This window comes from Cornus florida, unplaced genomic scaffold (assembly GCF_030987335.1).
Source record: "Cornus florida cultivar Cherokee Brave unplaced genomic scaffold, ASM3098733v1 CherokeeBrave_3.0.0_Hap2_Chr10, whole genome shotgun sequence".
In the NCBI taxonomy this organism is placed as follows: Eukaryota; Viridiplantae; Streptophyta; class Magnoliopsida; order Cornales; family Cornaceae; genus Cornus; species Cornus florida.
This window is the reverse complement of record NW_026775580.1, coordinates 112,467,403-112,487,992: the sequence shown is the minus strand read 5'-3', so window position 1 is coordinate 112,487,992 and position 20,590 is coordinate 112,467,403. Positions and strand designations below refer to the sequence as shown.

At 36.2% G+C, this 20,590-nt stretch overlaps 1 protein-coding gene across 1 annotated transcript in view; it reads right to left on the bottom strand.

Annotated features, from left to right (window-relative positions):
- Nucleotides 1-442: 442 nt before the first annotated feature.
- Nucleotides 443-20,590, bottom strand: part of LOC132277227 (dnaJ homolog subfamily C GRV2-like) — a 28,268-nt gene continuing 8,120 nt past the window's right edge. Inside the window, exons 7-22 of the mRNA XM_059779011.1 lie at nt 20,515-20,590; nt 19,598-19,960; nt 17,881-18,021; nt 16,129-16,521; nt 15,434-15,928; nt 10,897-11,120; nt 10,446-10,790; nt 7,954-8,248; nt 6,845-7,291; nt 6,417-6,762; nt 5,989-6,332; nt 5,439-5,906; nt 5,229-5,353; nt 4,583-4,706; nt 3,887-3,955; nt 443-1,075 (exon numbers count right to left, since the gene is read on the bottom strand). The exon at nt 20,515-20,590 is cut by the window's right edge and continues 2,195 nt beyond it. Of these exons, the coding sequence (XP_059634994.1) occupies nt 869-1,075; nt 3,887-3,955; nt 4,583-4,706; nt 5,229-5,353; nt 5,439-5,906; nt 5,989-6,332; nt 6,417-6,762; nt 6,845-7,291; nt 7,954-8,248; nt 10,446-10,790; nt 10,897-11,120; nt 15,434-15,928; nt 16,129-16,521; nt 17,881-18,021; nt 19,598-19,960; nt 20,515-20,590 (4,462 nt within the window). The 3' untranslated portion in view covers nt 443-868. The remainder of the gene's footprint in view (nt 1,076-3,886; nt 3,956-4,582; nt 4,707-5,228; nt 5,354-5,438; nt 5,907-5,988; nt 6,333-6,416; nt 6,763-6,844; nt 7,292-7,953; nt 8,249-10,445; nt 10,791-10,896; nt 11,121-15,433; nt 15,929-16,128; nt 16,522-17,880; nt 18,022-19,597; nt 19,961-20,514) is intronic.

Sequence of the window (20,590 nt, the reverse complement as noted above, 5' to 3'; positions counted from 1 at the left end):
ATTTTCCTTATCCAACCCACTAATCTCCTTTAAGATTCACATGGCCCTTGAGTAAATAAATATGTGGAAATATCGGTCCACCGGGCCCAACAGATCTTTTTGGGTGGAGTAATTTATATACACAGTCTAACTTTTAACATCGGATGTGCTCTCGGATGTGTTGGATTTAAAATGAGATCAACAAATCTTCAACGAATCACAACTTCCACTGACAAAATATAAAGAAACCGAAGGGTTATATCATTGTCGCAACAAGGATTAGGCCCACATGTTCTAGCCAAACAGAACCGAGGTCCAAACCCAATTATTGAAGTCCCTCTGTCCAAAACGAGCCCATAGCCAGTTAGCCATAAGGAAAACAGATGCAGAAATTCAAGCGGAGGAACAATGGAACACCACTGACAAACATATAAAAACAAATCGTTACAGAAACAAAAAGCACTCACACTAAAAAAGGCCTTTATATATATAAAAACACCTCACATCGAGGAATAAAACCAATATGCATTCAACAAAAATCACCTCAACTATTTATAGAAAATTGGGCATTAACATGATATACAACACGTCAGAGGTCCTCTTTACATCCAAAGGCATGTACTTTGAAATCTCTTTTAAAAAATCTCTCCACCCACCTCATGCATACACCATAGAAGAGGAGGGGAGAGGACAAATGAATGTATACAATGTGCTGTACAGAGATGTAAAACATGAGACTTCAGTGACAACTCCATCTGATTATGGTGGTGATGTCTCTCTTCACTCTATCCACATGAAAGCTGATCACAATTTTCAAAGACTACGTCAAAGTGTGTTGTCAACTGCTTCATCAAACCACGGCAATGTGATTTTTCCTAACTTGTTCCTGTTATGAAAGCAGATCCTGCTTTCCATTTGAGTCTGATGCGACTGAAGCAGGAGGTTTCATATGACTAGGTTGTGGTGGTGGAGCTGTAAGGGCATAGGTAAGCCTAGAAGAGGAACTCTCAATTAGACCAGCAACTCCAGCAGCTGCAGATTGAGCATTTGAAGGAAGGAAAAGATCATGCTTCTGGTCTTTGTACGCGCTCCAAACCTATAAAAATCACCATATCATAAGAATCCAAGTAAACAAAATTTCTAACATTCTAAAAATTGCCATATCATAAGAATCCGAGTAACATATCTTTCTAATAGTACAATCACATTGTAAGTTGACTTCGATAAATTTCCCTCACATCTTACTTGACTATTTGCAAAAAAATGAAAAATAAATAAATAAACTTACCTAGCTTCTTTGAAATTAAATCACGAAATCACATATTGATGACCAAAAAGAACGAGAAAAAAAAAGAAAAAAGAAGAAGGTACTCTCTACTGCTCTACAGGAAGCAATAGAGCAAATCCCAGGTAAACTTCTGTCAAGATATTGTTCTGAGTAAACCGATTTGCATTCTGGACCAAAACACATATTAGAACGTATTTTACTTCCCAGTTTTATGAGTTGCAGTAGAATGTATTTTCTTTCAGATTTTACTTTTTTTTTTTTTTTTTTTTTTTTCTGATAAGTAATAATAACATAAAAAGGCATTCAAAAGGGAAACGCGTCCCTTATACAGAAGTGGAACCGGGGCTAAGGCCCCAAAGAATCCAAAAAAAATAATTAAAGCATCAGAGCTCCTCTTCACAAAATTGAAAAGAGAACGAAGAATGTGAAGTTTCAATATTGCCGTAGACGACTCTTTCCCTTCGAACATTTTACTATTTCTCTCCTTCCAAATGCACCACCATAGACAATGTGGTACAATTCTCTAGAAATCGCGTACATCCCTTCTCACACGACATCCTCTCCAAACATGAATCAAATCCTTAGTAGATCGTGGCATTACCCAACACATGCCGAACAACCCAAGAATAAGATTCCAACAGTCGTTCGCAACAGTCTTTCAGATTTTACTTAATAGACCAAGATAGTGCATTCCAGGAGGAAATTGTTGAGAGAGAAAAAAAAAGAAAAGAAAAAAAAGCACCGTCCATTTATCATGTTTTAAGCACATCTTAAGCCCATCCATCCCCCATCCCAACAATGTAGAGAACAACCAAATTTTAATCAGGGATCTCCCACACCCAAAAAAGAAAACAAGAAAAATTGTCCAAGGATTTCTTTAACTAAATTGGTGTATACAACAGAACACCGTATCATTTGTTACTTGTTAAGAGTTTGGCTAGTGTAGAAAATATTTAGTGAATAATAGAGAATATCTACTTCTATTTTGAACCCTATAGAGTTGGTTGAATTTCTGAGTCCAATATTCCACCTCTCTAGCATGGTATCATGATTTCTGCATTTGTGGTGCCCAATGAGAGACCACAATGGATGTTTAAACAAGTAACGGATGACATACTACACAACTCATAACTAGACGTCTGGTTTTGGTATATGGGCCTTACATTCAACTGCTGCACTCTTCTAGTTACATGAAAAATCTGCTGCTTATAACAACTATAGTCCCAAATTACAGCACTTCCAGAGATGACAGAAATATCAAATGCTCAAAGAAGTCTCTTCTAATTTAATAGTTAATACCACTAATCTTTTCTAGACACCATTGCTTTTCTTAGTGGTGAAAAACTCAAACAGCCAAGGATAAAAATGTAAAAGCCTGAAGGCAGCCACTTTGAACAACTAATGCGGAAGGTTAGCTTTGTACCAGGTCTGCCCCTCCAAGTATCCTCAATTAATGGGGACCACACAAAGTAATGGCTTTTTAAATTTACTATAGAGATCAATAAATATTTTATGATATTCATTTCACTTGTAACCCAGATAGCAATCTTCTGGCCCTTTAAATTTGAGGGAGTGTTGAAATAAAGGAATTCCACAGTTGTATAACAGTAAAATCTATTACATCAGATTATGCCTAGTTACATTATTGTAAATTTTAAAAATTTATAAACTATATAAGAATTAAGAATATCTGCTTTTGATGTCATACCTTTTAGCTCTTCATTACATTTTCTTTTTCGATATCAAAACTTGTCATAGTTTCTTTAATATCCACTTTAAGAATCAAAAGAGAGAGAATAAATTCTCTTGCTTGCTAGCTAGCAGTTGCTGTAATTAAGAATATAAATTGTAGCTGCCATAGTCATCATTGCTGTTATTATTGCAAGCTATCAGTGTTGCCACTGGTGATGATCCCTATTTGTGTTCATATGATGATCATAATACGAGCGTACAATCACAACCCTTAAATACACTCATGCATAATAGCAAAAGTATGAGGTAAAATGGATGAAGAGAATGAATTAGGGGAAAAAAAATAAAGAAAAACACAGATGGGCAACCCCCCTACATGACGGCAGGGAAGAGCAGGGTGAACAGGCCATTGAAGCCCAACTTCTAAAGGTCATGAGTTCCAACTTTGTTGTGTGCACATGATGCCCACTTTTAAGTTTGTAGGACTACTGGCTTCATGTCCAGCCTATTAAAACTAGTTTTCTCGCGTTAAGACACATAAATCAACTTGCGAAGAAGTAAAAACCACTGCCTTTTAGTTATCATAGGCATATGATGCCTTCTTTATTACTTTGAATCTTTCCTTGCATGCTATTAAACTCTGGTCAAGGTTAACAAGAAGTATTTGGTTCATTATATGGTACATTAATCATTTAAAGAAACTGACTTTCTTATTTCCATTCAATATTAGTGTGCTATTTACAACCGATTTGGATTAATCAAAATTCAATCTTGATGAAACAAATTATAGTCTACTCAAGAAACTTATTAAAAATAATTGGTTTGATAGATCTCAAAACTTGGACAAAAAATATCAACATTCAAGATCTTACATTACAAGCACCAACAATTGGAAAAATTAAGCAAGTGATCGGAGTTGGGACTTACATCAGAGTCACTTAGTATCTCACGAACTTTAGAACAATGAGCCCCTTCTGCTGCAAACGCATGCAAAACCTGCATCAACATATCCCAGACCATGTAATTGCACAAAACTCATGAACTCGAGAAAAGTTATTAAAACTTTAGCATGAAAAGCACTAGCCATGCATTTAGTCCAACTTAGAGAATCAACCAAATGAAGCAGCCAATATTTGTCTAGATAATCGTTCATGTGTATTGTAAGTTGTAGCATAAACTGGTTAAAAGAATTAAAAAAAATTAATTTCAAAAAGACTATCTTAGATCTAGCTTTAGTAAAAGGCTCCTAAAGCAAAGATGGCCAATTACTGGAAGACATACTATTTCTCCTCAATATAACAATGACTAATTTAGTATCAAGGACAATTTGAATTTTTGCCCCATGTCGTATTAAAATGGCCTACCGATAAGTTAAAAACAGAGAAGCATTAAGGTGATTGGTGTCAATGACCACAAGAAACATCACTTCTATTCACCAGAATCAGTCAGCATGCAACCAACTTTAAATGCTTTGAGGTGTATAAATTGATAGTCTGAGGTGAACCTTAAAAGCACGGGGAATGTCACGCAGCAGATGAATGAGAAGATTGAGTGTCTAAAAAACATATAGATAAGAGACCACACAAATAGATACATTTATAATTATCAATGAAGTACACTAACCTCAATAGCGAGCACCCGGCCAATAGATGCTTCAGATTCATTCCACTTCATCTGAGAGCAAAGTCCATTCCTTCCTCCAGCCCTCCAATCAAGAAGTCCAAGAAGTACTTCAACGAGACCAACCCTACATGTTTCATGCAATTGTCCAAAAACATTACCCAAGCGTACAAGAAGGTAAAACAATTTTCATATATAAACCATCAAAGAACTAATTTTTGATTGATGGCGATAAGATTCAATAACTCTAGCTCACATAGTCACATCCCTTTTTAAATCATGCTAGCACTTTGACCACTGTGCTATAATAGTTTGGCAATCAAAGGGGTAATTTTTTAATCAGAGGCGTTATTCTCCTATTTACTACTCAATAACTCAACTCTGTTGATCATAATAATTACCTATCTGACCTATTTTTTTCTTTTCTTTTCTTTTTTTCATCATCACAATAAAATAACAAAGGGTGAGAAGACATGAGACAATAAGCGCGGGCATAGATAATTGATACAGATAATGTGCAATACTGATAAGTAAACCTCCGTATCTGCATGTATTTAATGTTCATGTGCATGTCGATAACTTCTTTCACAGCATTGGTCTGGAAAGAACAATATACTTATGTGATGATTGATGTGCCTATGATACTCACTTAAGTCCTTGTGCAACAAGTGCATCCCTAGCTCTATTTCCAGCAACCACAACCCGTTTTAATGTCTCAAGAGCTAGTATACTTCCACCTTGCCATCCAATAGCTTTCATTAGAAGTGGAACAACCTGGAAGCAAAGGCAACATGGGTGAACATCCAACGAACCAAAAATGAAAACATCTAAAGACCAAATCAAGGGACTTGTCATATACCTGAGGTGTTCCTACACTAGTTGCTGCCATGGCTTCTGCACACGTTGTACTGGCAGCAAGTTGATGTAGGACACGTAAACAACTAAGGCGAACACGTTCTTGTGGAGTTTGTGAACTTGGCTGTGTTGAACTGTCCTCAGTTTCAAATGTTCCATCAGCATGGCTGCCATTGTTCATCTCCCCTGAGGCCATTGTTTCTCTTCTTCCTTCATAGGCCACTGCAGACACAAGTTTGGGCACGTATCCAAGATATCCAACATGATCTGCAAGTGCAGGGTGTACCCGCAATAAGGAAACCAGTGCAGCAGACAAAAGCAGTGGGAGCTCAGGGTCAACAGTTTGCATGTCATAATGTGTTGCAGCAATGGACGAAAGATACTGCTCTAATAATCCTTCCAAAAATCTCTTCGGATTTCTAAGGGGAAATTTGGGATCTTTCAAGAATAGCCTGACATATATTCCACCAACCTACAAGACCACAAAATTTGGATTCACCAAACAGTATGAACATATTGGATTGAAAATTCACATAGCACACACCAAGTCATACCTGTGGCTCATCTTTCATTTCCTGTGCACCAGATGCTCGCTCAGGTACATCCCAATCCACAACACGACCTTTTATTTGTTCACGATATAGGTCTGCTGCCATGGTTGCAATTTGTGCAGACAATGAAGTTGCCATTGCTGGCGTCCAGACAAGTTCTGGAGTCTCTGTTGTTTGTTCAAGTGCACGCACAACAGCTTCACCAGGCCCATCCCTAATAACTGATACCAAGCCATCTGGTAGAAACCTTGCTAGTGTAATGGCCACTCTGGGCCCATGCATTGGCTGCCCAACAAGCTTCCCCAACAAAGAGGCAGCTGCTGCTCTTTGCTGTAGGGGAATTTCTTCTGCAAAAGACCATTTTCACTCAGTATAAGAAATAATTCATTGAAAGGTTAATGTGAAAAAGAAGGCAGAAGGAAACTCTTTACGTTGCAAAGGCAGTAGAAGTTCAAGAATGTACACCACTCCACCATGCTTGGCAGCAGCCCATGCGAGTTCTGGTGTACTTGCCAGGGCAAAAAGAACATGTAGAGCCCCTTCACGACAACTAGGGGCAGAGTGAAGCATTTGCAGTAAAAGGAGAAGACTAGAGCCATCAGCAACCATGGCCTCCAAGCACGGAGCATATGTAGTCAGTAGTGACAGTACACTCAAACAAAGTTGAGGGATGTTGCTTTCTGAAGCAACAGAAACAGAAAAACATTCAAAAAGAGGTAATAGTTTTTCCTTCGTAGAAAATACAGATGCCAATTTTGGGTCACTCGTCAATAAGTTCTGCAATTATGAAAAATAGACATCAGAGTGAGTATATCAATTTATAATTCAATGTAAAGTTGTAAGCAAATCAGTTGTGTACCTGAAGAGAAGTCAATCCAAACTGAAGTTTCTTAACCAGTTCAAAGTCCGCCTTGCCCATCATTTTTCCATCAGAGGCACCTGAAGTATTATCAGAAACATGCTGTTCACTGTTTGACCCATTGGCTGTGTTATTTTGAAGGTCAGTTGTTTCATGAGATGATCCACTGATCTGACCATCAGAATCTGTAGCCCATGGACTGTGCACTAGAAATGATATAAAATCAACAAGAGCAAAACAGAAAGCTTCCGGTTCACTGATCTCAAAATCTGGTTGATCATTGTAGACCCTCAAGTACACATTGCCAACAAAGAGTTCTTTCGACAGTGCTTCATATGTGAAGGCAGGTGAATCTTTCAGGTCATAGGAACCATCAGGACCTTGATTTGCACGCTGCTGGTCCACAAATTTCAATAGCTCCGCTCGGGTTGAAGAATTCCAAATAATCTGCAACCAAAACCATTTGAACAGTGAGATATATATAAAAAAGTCCAAGACAATCTTGTGCATAGGAAAAATGATTATTGAGATTTGTTCTGTACTATAGAATAACTACGCATAGAATTGAACATACATGCACTTTAAGCCAACAATTTTCTCTATATCTCGTGTTAGAACACCAAGTTTCTGCAGACATGTCTTCATAGAATCATGATTTATAACACCCAAGGAATATCAATTAGGCTGTAACCCTTAACAAGAAAACAAGAAACTCCACGGAATCAAATTATTAGACGAATAATTTGTCGATATTACTTGCCACACTTTTGTCCTATCAGTGACGCATAATCAATTATGATCTCTGAATGCTGTCTCTTTTTTTACCTGTATAAGACTTGTTTTTTTTTTTTTTTTTTTTGGTAAGTCTGTATAAGGCTTGTTTTTTTTTTTTTTTTGATAAGTTGTATAAGGCTTGTTTTTAACAACTTGAAAGTGATAAAAATGCCAGGAAATGAAGTGCTTTTAGAGAGTCCAAACCTAAACAGACACACACACATACATCCACTTCAAAATTCAAATATACTAAAGATCCAAACTCACCACAACAATGTGGACCGACAGTGTGAAATAATACTACAGAATCCAAACAGGAAAAGTACAGCATTTACCTCTGGTGTCTCCAAGTTTGTGTTTAATCTGGACAATAGGTCTTTGGGTAACTGGTCTTTCAGCATACTGGCAAGTTTAGGGGTTAGCAAGGCTCTCAGAGTATCTGCTGCAGCCTGATTAAAGGGTGTCGAACTTTCATCCATACACAAACCACTAAGCCTTGTCAAGGCCTGAGATGCCAGTGTTGCATGCAGATTCTTTGCAATCTGAACACTAGCACCAACACCATGTGCCTCCGTCATATCAGATTCCTCTGCAGTTGAGTCATATTGAAGCAACAAAGGCAAGAGGTACCTAAAATACGAGTATAACACCATAAAAACAACAAAGTTCATGAAAGAATAAAGGATTATTAAGGATTTCCATTATCATATGTTCAAGACATTTAATTACTTCCTAGAAAGATAACCATTTCAATAACCACAATCATATATCAAAAACCAGAACAGCATAACGAATGACAATAGAAAAATGCAGTCGTATTTGAAACGAAACTCCCTGTTCTTCATAATTCAACAGTTCAGGCATTACAAGTTTACAACAGTGAAAAGAAGGAAATTTAACTGAAGAGCCTCTGCTATTTAGGCTAGGAAACAGGATTTAATGGCTGTGCAGTTAAATATACTCCAACTCATACATTAACTTAGCAATGTTTTTTGTTGGCATTCCCAAGATTCCTTCAAAGTTGTCTATTTGATCTCCACTATATCCAAATTTTTTGAAGACTGACTTCTGAGATATGAAGAATTGAAGTTAGAAAAGGAATACGGCACAATGATGATAGGTCTACAATCAATATGCTCTGATATCAATTATCAGCGCAAGTCCCAAAACAGATCTAGAAAGAGTGAATAGATCTTGTCCAATTTTAACTAACAATAACTTATTTTTTAAAATTATCACAATTATATTTTAAAATGAACATTATGAATCAGTTAAGAATAGAGCGCATAAATAAATAAATCATGCAAGAACACAAGACGTCAAAAACCTCAATGGGGAAAAATCATGGAAACCTAGTCCAGTCAAACCAAATCCACTATGAGAAAAGAGGTTACAACCAAGTCAATAGTTCCCTAACCCCTAGTCACCTCTTGACATGGACTGATCCAACAAACTCAACACTTGAGTCTCCTCTAAAAGTGAATTTGAAAGTATATTAATTTTAATAAATAAAAAATTGACACAATGATCAGTTTTCACAACTTGGAATTCTCACCAAAAGCAACTTTTAAATTGGTTTTTAATTTAAACTCAAAGTATATCAAACCGACATTAAGGTTTTCAAATTCATTCCTAATGGAATAATATTCAATTTTAATCTTTATGATTATATTAAAATTAATTAAATATTATTTTTAAATTTAATTATAAATTAATACGAGTTTCCTAATTTATTCACTTAAAATCCATTGGTCTCTTACATCACTTACCTTCTTTATTTTGTGGTGGTGATTGATGAAGGTTGAAGCAAGATGTCGATGCATTTGTTCGACTCGGTCTTCAATCTACAATCATAACTTCACCGTTGATGTGAACCTTCCGTTAAGGTGACACCACATACAAACGGAATATAAATGCATGACACTTTTTCTTAACATACGGCAAGGACATGGCAATGTATATATATAATACACTCTGTATATATAGTGTATTAATGAAGATATGTATAAATTTGAAATAACTATTGTCATATATATTATTACTTATTACTAATTTTCCCTTGTAAAAAAATTGTGATAGATAAGCTGAATGTTAGATTGCTTGGATCCTTTCAAAAAAAAGTCATATTCCATGGAAATAGATTTTGGACTAAATTAGACGTCATATATTCTCATTATATCTCAATTCTTCTTCTTTTTTAAGATTTTCAAAGTATTTGGAACCCTTGTTATGTGAATCCTAACAATAATACTACGGTATTATACTTGGGAAAATTATATTTTTAGGTTCAAATACATGTTCAATTTATTTATTTATTTATTATTAATCATTTATACATTTAGGAAGTTTCCATGGGTATGCTCTTGTGGAGTATTGCTATCCAATAGGGATAAGTCACTGGACATTGTGTAGTATTGGTATCCGATACGGTATGTCAATGGATATATGTGCTCATTAGGGTGCATTCCAACGACTTCTGATGGAACTTATATGCTCTTATGGAGCACTCAGCAATACAAAATAGCATGTTCCATCAAAATGTCAATGGATGAGAGGAAAAACAGCTAAAGAATGATAAAAGTGAATATAGGAAACCCAAGAAAATAAATAAGATCGTGATCATGTAGGAAAAAGACAGAATACAGGAATGCATAGCGTTGATTGAGCAAGATAAGGGACAGGAAGTAGAGGGAGGCCAACAAATGCAGAAAACTCAACTAATGGGTTGATCAAGGGTCAGATTGAGCATGTTGCTATAATCTCTAGCGCCACAATAATGCACTATAATGATAAATGTGAAAACAAAATAATGAAATAATTGACTTACCATAGCACACCAGCCTTCAATAAAGCCTCTTGTAATTCAGAGGTCACAGAAGCATGTGCGATGGTCTGCAGAGCAGCATCAACAGCTGCAGGTACAAGCTCAAGTTCAGTGCTGTGCACAATGTCCTTAACTAGTCCGGAAAAATCAAGCATCTCAACTCTGGCACTTCCAAACCGACTCAAAACAGAAAATGTTTGCATCACATTTGTAACAATGATGGCAGCTGGTTCAGTTGCAGGAGTAGTTGGCTGAACTACATACATACAACGCGAAAGAAGATTTGCAAGAAGCTGTACACCACCATCCCTCACAAGCTCCTCACCATTAAGTGAAGAAGATGCACACCTAAAACATGTAAGGGAACATGTTAAGAAGGAAGGCCTATCAAATTTCCTTGTCATATTCAAGAAAATTAGAAAACCTAACAAAAGTAAGTAATGAGCAAACTGACGTCAGCCAAATGAGCTCTGAAGCAGCAACAAGCAGAGGAGCTCTATCAGAGGAAAGAAAATTGCTGTCATCCTTGTCTACCATAACTGCGTTTAACAACATGGGATTCCCAGCATATTTAAATGGCACCAATACATCCCCATACCGTCTATATAGGATACACTGCCCCTTCAATAAAAGCAGCGACCTCCAAGGTTGGGGACCTTGCAACCCTTGCATGGTAGCCTGTAAACAATTATACAAGGAATAATATTTAACAAAATCACAACAGCAAGAAGATGCAAGCTTTCAAGTATATAGACTACAATTTGGAGCATGCATATCAGAGTACTAGAGGATAAGTTATCATATCCTATCCTCGGAATACAAGTTTTTTTTATGTGACATTTCATGCACAAGCCTTATAATTGGTTCTATAACTATGACAGAAAAAAGAAATATTTATACACTGCTTAGAACCAAAAGGCTCCAAGATAATAGCTAGTCTATAGTTTAGGAGATCTATCTTCTTTTTCTTTTTCTTTTCTTTTCTTTTCCAGTCATCACATAGATTGCTTTGCTTTCGCAAACAAGAGTTTAGGTATGTCACAAGAGTTATTTTTCCTTTTCATTGGGGATACTGAAACATCTTCAAAGAATTGTTCAATCTTAAATGCAAACATCTACATAAATTCCATATAATCGTCATATGTTCGACTGCTTTGAGGTAACAAGTTATCAATTCCGACATCAACCATACACCAAATCATGCCTTTTTAAGCATCAGGAGCCACCATTTTATAGCTTTTGATAGACCAAATTGATTAACTGCTTTAAGAATCAATGCAGTAAGAAGGGCCTAACCAAATCAACTCCATTCAACAAAGCCTTGAATCTTGATCCAACTACTTGGGGTTGGCTACATGAATCCTGTTATACACAAGATGGGCCTAAAAATATTCTTTAAAATCTTTGTGAATGCTCTTAAAAGCTTTTATACTGTTCAAGGAGATTGAACAACAATAAGCAAAGCTATATCTAACAATCCCACCTTTTTTGCAATGATTGATCTCTAATGATGGCCATCAAACGGATCCTGATCCTTCAGTAATATGCCACATAGCACGCTGTGTGTTTGCCCAGAATGTCAATAATTTGCCTTTAACAGGTCCAGAAATCGAACAACTAAGATGAGCCCTTTTGAGATTGTTTATGGGCAGAATCCAAAGAGTGTTTTAGATCTGGTTCCACTTCCAATAATGGGCTGTGTGAGTTCTAAAGCTGAAGAATTGGTAGACCAAATCAAAGAAATTCATAACAAGGTGAAGTAACAAATCGAGAAGAGCAATCAAAAGTATAAAGAACATGTCAACAAGGGTAGAAGGTGTGTGATATTTGATGTGGGAGATTATGTACGGACTATTTTGACCAGAGATCGATATCCGGTTGGCAAGTACAACTAGCTGAGTGCAAGAAAGATTGGACCGTGTGAAGTAATTGAAAGGATTAACGATAATGCATACAGGTTAAAGCTTCCCAGCCACATCAAGACATTCGATGTGTTCAATGGTCGTCATTTGATTCCTTATCAAGGTGACTCTTCGAGTGATATGATGCTAACTCAAGGTCAAGTTTTCTCTCACCCGGAGGGACTGATGAAGAGCAAGTGGAAGAGGACTATCTTCAAATAGTTGAACATCCTAAGAAGACCAGACTGAGTTTCCATAAATATAGGCAGCCGATGATGAGTCAATTGTATGATTGTTTATGGGTCTAGTGTCTTTATACAAGTCTTAAGTATGTTATTTCATGTTTAGGATATTATTGTCATTCTGGTTTTATTTTACAAGTCATGTGCCTTTTAAGTGAGTTATGTGACCATTTAAGGGTTGTCCTGTCATTTTAGCATTTTAATTCAGCTGGACAAAATTCTAGCTCTTAGATTATGTTTACATGAAGGGCTAGGATTAAATCTTTGCTACGGCATCCCTTGTGGCTCATAAAAGGATTGTTCCAAGTTGTATTCAGCAGTTTTTTTAGTATCATCAATATAGTCAGCCTGCCAAAGCATCTTTTTACATCTCCCTCTGTTTTGGGTTTGAGTTATGGGTGTTTAAGCTATTCGTTAGCTTAATCCAGCTCTCTGTTTTTCCATTCTTACTGATTTTATTCTCTCTTTCATAGTTGATTGCATTAGAAGTCGCTCAGACTTCCTACATCTTAAATTTAACAAAGATTAAATTACCTAACAATTATGTAAACTTGTAAAAAACCGTTTAGTATGTTTTTGACGATTTATTTTATGTAATCAGTAATTACTAACAAGGTCTGATGAATGAATACGGATGATTGATGACTTATAAATAATGTCTAATTACTTTTTTACTACTTACTCGTACTTATTAACCATTTACTAGTACTTGGTTACTACTCATAAAGACTAAAGAGACCGCTTTTAAAAAGTAAAGAACACCTTAATACTTTGCTTTCTATTTGTGTTATTAGTTAGAGAAATTAGTGCACCACTATAGATGGTACTTTGACTTTGATCTAAAACGAATATAAAGTCCTTAGGTGTCATATAACTGCTTAGAGATATTAGAAATGTTGTAATGGAACCAACCCAGTCAACCCATGTATATTCAAGATTAAGAAATTTCGCAGCATATCCTTGAATGGATACCACAGATACCATTTCACTTTGGGAAGCCAATACCACTATCTAGAAACATAATTAAAAGATGCCAATTTTTTGCCGCAAAATGATCATCCCCGAAAACGGTGGCTTCTTCATATGCAATACCAACTGTTGAGAAATAATGTACTAAAAAACGATCAATCTTGCCTTCATAAATTAAGGTCTAAGATACCAAATACAACTCAAGCAGACTCAAAGCCCACACCCACAACTTTGAACAGTGTATTCATTAAATGGCCATAGGTAATATAAACCTTTTTTAATCACGTAGACATGTCAATGGATTGGAAATTGATCCAAATACGTTACAAATCCGATCCGATAACTTGGATATGGATTGAACATTTAATCCGATAATCCGTTAGCTAAACAAACCGCATATGAATTATGATCAATCCGATTTGATCCAATAATAACCCAATCTGACATAATATAGTACATAATATGCCATAAATATATTATATAATTCTATAATTATACTATTTGCATGGTATCAAAATGTTCTTTAGTATTAGTTTTTCTCTCTCTATTCTTTCTTACTCTATTTTTTTTCCTTTAACAAAGAGTCAAGTGCCCGATTCCCCCCCGCCCCCCCTCTTTCTCTTTTGACATGAAATTTTTAAACGAAAAAATTATACCCTTAATGGATCAGGTTCAGTGTTGTTAAAGGCGCGCCTCAAGTTTAGCGCCTGTTGTCATCCCAGGCTCACTGATGTTTACTAGGCGCATGTCTCGGTTGCGCCTCGTCCTATTTGTGAGGTGCGCCTAGGCACGCCTCACTGATATTTGTTTAAAAAAAATACGATTGTTCTATTTCTCAAGCCAAAAAGGGTACTTTTGGCAACTTAATAAACAAAAAAGAAAGCTCAATCATACGATTTAAGGAACTTTTGTTCAAAAGAATAAAAAAATAAAAAAGCCCAAGAGTAAAGTGTTAACTGAACAACGATAGAATGAGATTGTGAGACGAAGACGAAGCCCTAATTGCAGAGATGAACGACGAAACCCTAATTGTAGAGATGAACGACGAAGCCACATCAGTTCTTTCTTTTCTTTTTTTTCTTTCTTCTCCTCTAGATCTCTCCTCTCTTATTATCTTTGTTTACATCTCTCTTTTCGTCTAGTTCTCTCATCTCTCTGTCCTTTTTTTTTTTTCGCTCATTTTTTTTTTTTTTTTTTTTTTTTTTTGTTAACAATTTTTTTTTTTTTTGGTTAACATATTTATTTCTTTTTGTGCTTTGTTTTGCCATTCAAAAAACACATTTTGCTTTGCCTTTCAAGAAAACAAATTTGTGCTCTGTTTTATGGTTGTTGGATGCTTGTATAGTTGATGGATTTACTTTTTTATATTTGATATTAATTTTTAGAATATTGATATGACTTATGAGATATGAATGTTATTATGGTAGTTCAGATTTTCAATTGTGCGCCTCACTTCACTCAGGCGCCTCGCACCTAGGCTCCAAAGGACCTCTAGTGCCTTGGGCCTTTAATAACTATGATCGGGTTATCAGATCAGATACCCAATTAGTAACAAAAAAGTTATGGATTCAATAAGAATTAATCAGTCAGGATATCGGATCAGATCATTATACCCTTATCGAATTTGGATCGAATCAAGCCTGATCTGGTTCGAATCTGATCTGCTTACAGGTTTACATAGACCTAGCGTGGTTTTTAACTGAGGCTCCTTCTAAGAGCAGAATGATGAAAATAGTAATAAGAAGTTAATGGAGTCAAGTCAAGTCGCATAGTCGCCAGTTTGTATAGAACTCAGAGTATGAAAACTCAAGAATCATGGGAATTCTCCAAAATAATAAAAAAGTAATTTGACAGACTAGTTCTAGAAGCCAATGCATACCTGCAGCCGCTCATAAGCTTTCTGCACAGCAAGAAATTTATCCCTCCCTTCAGGATTTTTGTCTGGATGATATTTCATGGCGAGCTTTCTATATTGTCTCTTAAGCTTTTCTTCATCAATGTTCTCAATCTGTTTGGAGATATTAGGAATCTCCTCAGCCATTTCTAAAGAATGCTTTTTATCAGCATCATCTCTAGAGACATCTTCCAAGGATATTTCTAGTATTTTGCAAGCTTCTTCTTCTGAAAGATCCATGGGTCTCCGTGTCAACTCTTCACGCCACATTACCAGCAATGACTGCAGGAACTCAACATGTTCAACTATAGGCCAATTTGGAAACCGAATCTCATCACATAAGTTCCGAAGGTAATAACGGTGACACCACATTTCATCTCTTAACTCGGGATATGTTACAGGCGGCATAGGGGCATAATCATATAAAGAATGGCAATGCTGGCATAATTTCTGGGGAAAATCACCCAGATGCTGTAAAACCTGAAGAAAGGAAAGGAATTCAACCTCATAAACAGTTAAAACATATTTCTGTATAAAAGTAATCCAAAGGATTGGGGGAGACGATGCTTGTCTATGAGCAGCCAACCATTGCACAGTAACATTGAACATGTTCAAAAGCTTTCTGAAGTAATACAAATTGACTGAGCAAGTCGTGCACCTGATTTGAAGGTTTAAATTACCTGACGAATAAGATTCTCTGCTCGCATTTTGTGTGTCCATATAATCTCCGGAGTGTCAGAATCAGATACCATTGCTGCTGCAAATGCAGCCGGACCACTACGCTCCAATACATATAGCAAAGACTCAGGGAGAAGCCCACCCAACACACTGCGTTTTGCCAAGGGCAATGAAGAGGAAACTGCAGCTTCTTCACCACCATGAAAGGCTTGATGGACATGAGTCACAGAGAAGAGTTGGGCAATTGAAAAGAGATTGGATCCAGGGTATGCCAAGGCAAAATAAAATGCACCAGTGCTGTATAGTCTTATCATTGCCTTGGGATTTCTGGTGACCACCGCCTTTAGCAAAGCTGCAACACCCTCTACAATAGTTGGCTCCCCCGTCAGCATGGCCTAAATTTAAAAACGAGAGAGAGAGAGAGAGAAATGTTATTATCCAAAAGTCCAATTTTATTACTTAAAGAAAGAAGCAAGGGCAATATAATTTTAATGTGAACACGTATAGGTTAAATATGTTAGATTCAACGGATTGGTTTTAAGGCTTCATTTTTAAAACGCTTTCCATTAACGTACATAAATTTTAGACATTTCCATGCAAATGAAATTAGAACTTAACATCAAAACAACTTTACAAGATATTCCCCTTCAAATGATATTTCAAGGCACAATATATACTATATCTTATTTCAATAGCAAAGCAACACATATTACTTCACCTATTTTTTGGCAAACTTATACACTCACAATTCAACCTTGGAGAAAGAGATAAAGAAAATGAAAACAAAAAAGAAAAAGAATAGCATATTAAATTCTGAGTAGCACCTTCACATAGAATTAGACATATAAATTAGAAACTAAATTGTGCTCCACAGAAGCTACATTATTTTTTAATTGCTGGTTCCCTCTATATAGGAAACATGAAAGACGTAGACATTCTATGTTGTCTCAACACCATATCAGCCTTACTACTCATCGACAACAAATATACCAAATAATATACAGGTCAACAAAACTTAACTTATCATAGAATATCTGCTGCAGGATACTTTCACTTTTTCTCTCTTCTTTCCCTTTTATTTTTTTTTTTTATTTTTTTTTATTTTTTTTATCAAGTTAGCTTTTTTAGTTATAGATACCAAAGTAGCTGTGAGCATGTGATGCTAAGCCAGAACTCCACCGGGACATTATACATTGTAAAGAGAGAGACTGATAGAATACATGAATCTAAATTGAACAAGATATGGGTAGAAAGAAGGGAGTATAAAACCCGGTTTGAACGCCTGATTTCAATGTATCGATTATCCAAAAGTGAAAATGGAAAAGGGCATTTATCACAGAACTATAGTGGGTAGAAAGAAGTGGAGAAGAATTTCTAGAATGTGGTATGGTGCCAAATACCTATCAAAGTAGAGGGAAAGAAAGCTCAATAAATATGGCTACTACACCATTAATACTCTCCATTATGGTCAGACATGGCACATGCATCTCAATCAAGAAAGGACATATTACACGGACAATTGAGATCGTGACCATGATCATAATCATGAACTATTAATGATACTTAATTATTGTTGATAAAATAGTATTTGCTGGATATAACCCGGGCCTAATTCTAGATTAAGGGACCTGTTATGATAAACTGCTAATTATAACCTGCAAATCCTACCACCCATTATCAGTTCCTGTTACAAAAAATACACTACCAGAAAAGTTTAATGAAAAAAAATTTTTTTAAAAAAATACAGAAATCACCTGCGCAATGTATGGAAGGCAGCGCGGACTTGACGATATCCGTTTTACTCTAGGCGTTGGGGTAACTAACTCTCCAGCATCATCTAAATCTGAATGTGCAGATACCATGTTGTGCAATATGGACAATGCAGCCTCCCCTACCTCTGGATGCAGAATCCACCTCTTAGAACATATATATCATAAACAGCTGAAGGGTGGCAAAAGTTACAAATGTGTAATCTCACACATAAAGTAGAACAAAGTACAAGAAGAGCAAGTATATTAGCTATAAGCTTCAATTGCAGATGCAGAAGTGAATTTGCATCAAATAGATCTTCGTGTGAAAGTATTAGATAACATACATAAAAGTTATACATTTAGCTAAAAGTACTCATGTACATGTGAATTTGCGTCAGGGAGACCCTAAAAATCTCCCGAGGGAATATCACAAAGATACAGGAATGAAGAGCTACTCCAAACACCATTTTAAAGTTGGTGCCATCAAATTGGATCCAAATCAATTGTTTAAATATTCAATGAATGATTTTTCAAGCTCAATTAACCCATTTTCAAAATATCAAGTGGATGAAAAAGAATGTCTTTCATTTGATTATAGACAACAATCCCATTCAGATAGGACTATGGAATTCGAACTTGAACTCTATTTCTGATTCATTATTGCTATCTCATCGGCCCTTCTTATATCGATTCACGCTGGGCCTATTCTTTTCTATCCACATATCATTAAATGATAAAACCCAACTGCTCTTTACAGTCAGAATACTGATACACACGCCCATGCACATGACACACAAGAAACCCAAAAAGTATATCAATGGAAAACATAGATTTTCCAACTTTGTAAAAGACAATCTCATACACAATTTCAAATTCTACAAGGAATAAAGCCACTGAACACTAATAACTGTAAAACTTGCAAATTGTTATACAAAATGGATAATGAATAGAACAAAACCACCATGTGTACAAACATTGAGTAAAATAAAACCTGCAAATGTGGTCCAGTATCATATTTAGGGGTGGAAAAATTCAACGTGAGCCTCAAACACAACATGAAGTTGGCAGATTTGGGTTGACCTTAGTCATGTTCATGTTTTGGTGTATAACCCGATTAGACCAATTTAATTAATTGTACCATAATCGTGTCATTTTAACCAGATTAACCCACACGTTTTAAACTAATTACTATGGACATTTTTGTTATTTCAATATAAACCCAACATGGAAATCATGTTGTCCTTTTTTTGGTAATTGCATTGACCTAATTGTCCTCATTTTCAAGAATTTAATCGTCCAATATATTTGAATTTATACCTAAAAACATCTTAATAAATGGGTTGCATGACCCATTTAATTTAAACACGTTAAATTGGTTATTGAACTAGTCATGCTGTGAGTTACACGACCCATTTTTTAAACAAGTTATAAGGCTCGTTTCATGTTACCTGTTTAATAAATAGGTCGTGTTCGTGTCGGTTCCTGACACGATTATTAAACAGATCATGTTCTGGTTAACCTATATAACAGAATACTAGTCGGTCGATACAGCACGAATATGACCTGCCAACAACAATTATCACCTCTAAATTCATATCAATTCACTAGGTGGATCTGTGAAAGTAAATTTGAATATAATTACTTTCAATATAATCAACCGCAAGTGCAATTCAGTATCAATTATATAATTATAACATACTCCACGTGTTATATACAATACCTGGATTGGAGTAAGAACAGGAACTCGAACAGCCAGAGCCCAACGAAGTTCACGGATATCTCGTAATCTCTTCCAATCCGACATCCCAGAAGCCCAGCACCTTGTTGTCCAATCAATAGCTTTCTTCGACCAAAACCTTCTGATGGCATCCTTTTCCACAGGTCCAACTTCTGCACCATCCTTGTCAAGAAACATCCATTCCTTAAGGGGTTCCATGAAAGCAGAGGCAGCTATCATATTAGATTGCAAAGGAATAGCAGTTCTTTCTGAAGCTTCATGAACTGCTGTTAGCAGATCAACTGCTAGGACACACCCACCAACCAAGACACAAGCCTCTACATTTGATAGCACCTTCATTAAAACCTGTACATACAGTAATCATGCAACAATTATGTTGATTATTGAGATCAGAAATACAAAAGAAGTCTCGAGTAGAGCATAGTGCTCAACTATCATCCAGCCCATTCAGGAAGGAAATATCACCAAATATAAAATTGATTAAGATAGCCTCCTTTCTCTAACACCTAAAACTTTCACCAACCTGGTTTCATGCAACAGTTTTACTTGGCCCAACCACACTTCTTCCTATCTACAGACGTTTCGGTCACAAGAAGGAAAGAAGGCACTAAATTTGCCAGGTTGTTAGATACTAAGAGAGAGAATTTGTGCATGCCCCTTAACCAATCAGTAACCCTAAGAGAGAAAATTTCACTGCTATGCTACTAGAGATCTAAGATCTCATAGGTGATCGCATAAGCTCATCATTTTCTCTCTGCAAGATGAGGGAAAACCTATAATAACTATAACCAAGATCAGTATAAAATAAGGAGGACGAACTGAGTAGCAAGGAAACCCATCCTTAACAGTGGGGACAAAGGGAAGAAAAAGCGTGTCAAGGGAACGCAATTTTGACATACCTTTAGTAGAAGAAGTAGCCGGTGCCTCAAAGCTCTATCATCAGTCCTATCCAAAAGAACTGTAATATGAGCAGTG